The 5541-nt window shown below is 39.5% G+C and overlaps 1 protein-coding gene across 1 annotated transcript; it reads right to left on the bottom strand.

Moving 5' to 3' along the window:
• Nucleotides 1-880: 880 nt before the first annotated feature.
• LOC136264941 (THAP domain-containing protein 2-like) lies at nt 881-1261 on the bottom strand. Its single transcript, XM_066059708.1, has one exon. It carries the CDS (start codon nt 1259-1261, stop codon nt 881-883), a length of 381 nt encoding a protein of 126 aa, XP_065915780.1.
• Nucleotides 1262-5541: the final 4280 nt, after the last annotated feature.

The following is a 5541-nucleotide window of genomic DNA, read 5'->3' as shown; positions in this document are numbered from 1 at the left end:
GGATGTTAACGATATAGGTCGATAATTGATGGCACTACTGCGGTTACCCTTTTTATACACAGGACAAATGTTAGCTGATAGCCAATCATTCGGTAATGAGCTGGTAGACAAGGACTGGGTAAAGATCACTTGTAAAATTGGAGCAATTTCATTAGCACAATGTTTTAGTATGTATGGTGAAATAAGGTCAGGTCCACTAGACTTTTGTTCGTCAAGTGTTGAAAGTAGTTGTTGTATCCCAGACTGTGAGATGGAGAGAGTAGGCATGTCAGGTATAGCATTAATAGTATTACTTATTGTAGGTATTGTTGATAGGTTTTCTTTTGTGAATACAGACTGGAAATGATTATTCAGAGCTTTTGCTTTGTCTTTTGAACTATTAACAGGTTTTCCATTAACAATTAGGGTGGGAATATCATGTTTATCCTGTCGTTTGGCCCTTACGTACTTCCAAAATTGGCCATATCTTGTTGTTCTCCATAAATCATCAAGACTCTTCTTAAAGGTTAACTGCAGTGGAAATTTTACCTACCCTTTTTAATGTCTGTGTATGTTTATTTACTCATACAGTGCACAAAACAACAATTTTTATAATGATATGTTGTTGTGTTGACGAGATATAAACCCGCAAAGATGTTGAAACGTCACTTCCTAGAATTCAGCCACAGGTCTTTGATGTCGATTGCAACGTTACAGTCAGATCCGGTGAACTGCTGACTACGCTAATTACCAATGGCGAATGAGTGAATGATCTTGCTCTGGTCTTGTTTTGTAGTGAAATATTACAGCTGGTGTGTTTTAACTGTGTTCAGAAGCATGAGAACCTGTAACATGTTTGTTCCGTTTCTGACGCATGTGAAAGAACGTGTTTTGTTCCTGTTCAGTGATATATCGACTTCTGTTGACGCTTTTCAAAAGCTGGTCTTGGTGCCTTGCTTGTACTTCCAGGTGGCTCAAACCTATCAATTGACCTTGGAAATATAGTGGGAATAGCATCTGGCTTCAGGCGCTTGGCTGCTGGCAATCCCATTTGATCTCTGTAACGACTACCTTCAGTATCAAAGCAGCTGGCTTCAAAGTGCTTAGAGCATAATACTGAAGTCGAAGTTGGGCCTTCCCAGTCACTCCTTTGCTTCTTCACTGCACTGGTCCACTTTCTTCGTAACCCTTCATCTTTTGGAAACGCATGAAAACTGCAGCCTTTCCCACTCTCGAATCCGCTAGCAGCATTACAACCAGCTACTACACAACGGGTGGGCATATTTCTTCGTTGAACAATTAATTAAACAGCTGCAAACCACCTCTACAAGCGAAATACTGGCAGCTGTCAGCTGTAGTTGTGTACTTATACTTGTAGCTACTCACGCACTCTCGTGTGTTTCAGTTTGTACGGGTGTACACCGGATCTGATGATGACAGTGTATGATGCGACTTCCGAAATGAAACCACAAAGTGTAGCCACAAGTGACTTAGGCTCACTTAGCTAAACTAGGACTGTGATTATTAGCCAAACCATGTCAGAAACTTAAAAACTAATAGTATCACATGTTTTTATCAACAATATACTACAGTGTAATAGTAAGAAAAGTTTTCACTGCAGTTGACCTTTAAACAATGCCACGGTTGGTGCAGAAATAACATCTGCTGGAAGAGAATTCCACAAATTAACTACTCTGTTGGTGAAAAAATTATGCCTCACTAGCAGCCGAGATCGAAATTTAAATAGTTTACGGTGGTGACCTCTGGTGGTATCCGTATTACTCAAAGTGAAAAATGAGGTAGGGTTGATGTCATAGTAACCATTAAATATCTTGTAGGTCTCAATTAGATCTCCCCTTTGACGTCTACAATACAGTGAATATAAACCAAGTCTCTCTAGACGAGTTTCGTATGGTAAATCAAATAAACTAGGTAATAACTTGGTGGCACGTCTCTGTACTTTCTCTAGGAGATCAATATCTTTCGCCAAGTAAGGGCTCCAGACCTGGATGCAATACTCCAAGTGAGGTCTGACATACATTTTGTACAAAAAAGTCAACAAGTCAACAGAAAAAAGTTTGAAGGACCTTCTTAGCAAACCAAGAACTTGCATAGCTTTTGCTGCAGCCTTACGACACTGTAGAGATGGTTTCAAGTCTTCAGTGCACCAAATACCAAGATCTTTTTCTTCTTGCACTTCTGTGATTTCAAAGGGTAAGTTGGTGGAACTGTCCAGCATAGAGTAGGTGAACGGAGCAGAGTTACCAATCCGCATCAGCTTACATTTAGCTATATTGAACCGAAGCAACCATGTGTGAGACCACTGCAACAATCGGTCAACATCACTTTGCAGCCTAAGGTGATCGTCAAAGCTCTGAATAACAGAATAAATTTTTGTATCATCAGCAAACATTCTTACATTACTTTCAATAAGGTCTGGGATGTCATTAACATATAATATAAACAACAAGGGCCCTAAAACAGACCCCTGGGGGACTCCACTCACCACCTGAGCCCAAGACGACAAGTGACCATTCAACACAACTCTCTGGAAGCGGTTGGAAAGAAAGTTTGATAGCCACAAAGACAAATTACCACGAACACCAAATGCTTCCAACTTGGAGATCAATCTATGATGAGGTACAGAATCGAATGCCTTACTGTAGTCTAGAAATATGACATCAATGCCAAATCCTTGATCCAAAGCAGAAGTCCACTCTTCAAAAGTTGATAAAAAGTTAGTAAAACAGGACTTCCTGTTAACAAAACTGTGTTGCTCACCATTAAGTATGCCTTGCCCATCAAGAAAGGTTACCAATTCAGAATGTATAATAGATTCCAGGATCTTAACAACTAAAGATGTCAAACTAATTGGCCTGTAGTTGGAAGCTTGGTTTCTTTGACCCTTTTTAAAAACAGGAACAACGTGTGCCTGTTTCCACTCATCAGGGAGGACACCAATTTGACATCATTGCGTTTTGAAGCAACAAAATTAATAATACACCTCTTAGTAGTATCTCACTGTTGGTTTTTACTATTTTGGCCTTTGCAGACGGGTGTGAAGTCTTTAAAGCTGTTAAAAGGCTCTGAATGTCTTAAACAGCAACACGATAATTATTTTAAGAGGCGCTTAGTACGCACGAAGGTGCTGGGCGACAGTTTCATAGCTAGTTTGATTTTGGTTTGTTTTAATTTCAGGTGAATTCATAACAAAGATGTTAGTAAAACATATTTTCGTGAGTTTTATAACCTGATCTTGGCCTGGCATAAAGTTTAGTATTTTAATCAGAAGTATGGCTCCACAATGTGAGGGGGGGGGGGGGCATTTGCCTCAAATGCCCCATCCTGGATCTGCCATTGGGCTAAGTTGTAGGTGGTTGGGGAGATCCAGATTCTCTTGCTAGTTGCTGCATTTTTGAAGCAGCAAATAATCACCTCTTAGTAGTGTCTCACTGATGATTTTTTGTCACTTTGGCCTTTGAAGATGGTTGTGGAGTCTTAAAAACTGTTAGAAGGCTCCAAACGTATTGTACATATGTCAGACCAATTTTGGAGTACGCAGCTTTTGTTTGGTCCCCCTATACCAACATTAACATTAACAAATTAGAATCTGTTCAAAGGAGAGCTGCTAGATATGTGATGTCTGATTTTAACAGATACAGCAGTGTTGGTGAAATGTTATCAACTTTACAGTGGGACAGCTTGAAGAAAAGACGAGATATTCAGTCTCTATGTGTCCTTTATAAAATTTTAAATGGTTTAATAGATGTTTCACTCCCAGAATGTATGATTAAAAACTCTCTTATCACTAGAGGTCACAACAAAAGATTTGTTACAATATCTTCAACAGTTAATAGCTATAAGTACAGTTTTTTCTACGAGTAGTCCCTCAGTGGAATGCTTTACCAAGTGTCACTGTCAATGCACCAACTCTACAACAATTCTCTACACTTGTACACTAGTGATCTCTTCAATTACTTAATTACTTATCCTTAATTAATTTACTTACTTAATTACTTATACTTAATTAATTTACTTACTTATTTACTTACATTCTAATTTAATTTGTAACTAATCATTGTACTATGCTCATGCATATGAGTCTTACAATCATAAAATATAAAAAAAAATTAATAATAACGTCTTAAACAACAGCAACACGACAATTAATTTTAGAGGCGCTTAGTACGCACGAAGGTGCAGGGTAACAATTTAGCAGCTAGTTTGTTATTGCTTTACTTCAGTTTTAGGTAAAATTGTAATAAGTGCTAGTAAAAATACTTTCATGAGTTATATAGCTAAACTTATCTTGGCCTGACAAAGTTTAGTATCAAGTATGGCTGGCTCTTCCTGGCCGGTCTTCCACGGGTGGGGGGGGGCACCATCCTGGATCCGCCATTGTATCATTGCATGGTCTGGGGAAAACATGGCCCCACAAACACAGTGACTTGGTATATTCTCAAGCTTCCAGTCGTATCTCAAATGCAGCAGGGGCGGATCCAGAGTTTGGAAAGAGGGGGGGCACCTTTCTCAAAAACAGTTGAAGACCAAAAAAACTTACTGAAAACCAGTTGAAGACCAAAAAAAAAAAAAAAAAAAAGGTCGCAACAATAATAGCTAGTTATCCTTACCAACTATATCACGTCTGTTACGTAAAATAAAATCCTATTTATAGCTTCATAGGTAAGCTACACTGCCTCATGAACATTGTGACTACTTTATTAGAGTAATTGACTGCTCTATTAGAGTATCTCGATCTTGTATGCAATTTCGTGAAGGGGGGAGGGGGGGGCATTTGCCCCAAATGCCCCATCCTGGATCCGCCACTGTGCAGGGCATCACAAAATTCTTGTTTAGACAGTTGGAACCCCTGCTCAGCTAAAGGTAGTGCTGTTAACCAGGAAGAAGCACCTGATTCACTGTTCAAATCCATCACCCGCTGGAATTGGGCAGAAAGATCAGATCGGATCTCTGATGCTCGTACCTTGGAAGCACAGCGATGATTTTGATGAACCTGGGTGGGGTCTATTGTACGGAACGGAACGAAACGGAACGGAATGATGGACTAAACCACGGAACGGAACGCTTTCTTCAATTGAAGCTTGTAACTTACCATTGCTGAAACTGCCCTTACAATTTATCAGTGGCACTTCCAGTGGGTGATTAAACATAAGATAAAAAGAATTAAAGGATCGATTGTGGGTTCTTGTTGGTTGTCATTAGTAACGAAGTATTAATTGTGGGATGAGCTGTATCAGTGATGTTCATCCATGGTTCATCTATGGATATATCAAGAAGGGCACTTTATGTGAGCTGTTTTGCTTATTTTGATGTTAGAAAACAGTCTGGGCTGGCTTTTCAAGTCATAAGTCAGTGTACAAATAAAGCAAGCAGGAACTGTGACTGGTAACAGGAAAGAGCCAGCTGAATTAAACTTTGAAGAATTTTGTGCAGTGTGTGAGGAGCAAATATTTTGGCAGACTGCAAGGAGGCTATATTCTGCAAACATCACTGAAGTGTATGCATGAAGTTATTAGCAGCCGGTGCAGCGGAGTAATGCTG

Source organism: Dysidea avara, chromosome 8 (genome assembly GCF_963678975.1).
Source record: "Dysidea avara chromosome 8, odDysAvar1.4, whole genome shotgun sequence".
Classification (NCBI taxonomy): Eukaryota; Metazoa; Porifera; class Demospongiae; order Dictyoceratida; family Dysideidae; genus Dysidea; species Dysidea avara.
This window is presented reverse-complemented; position numbering and strand designations above follow the sequence as displayed.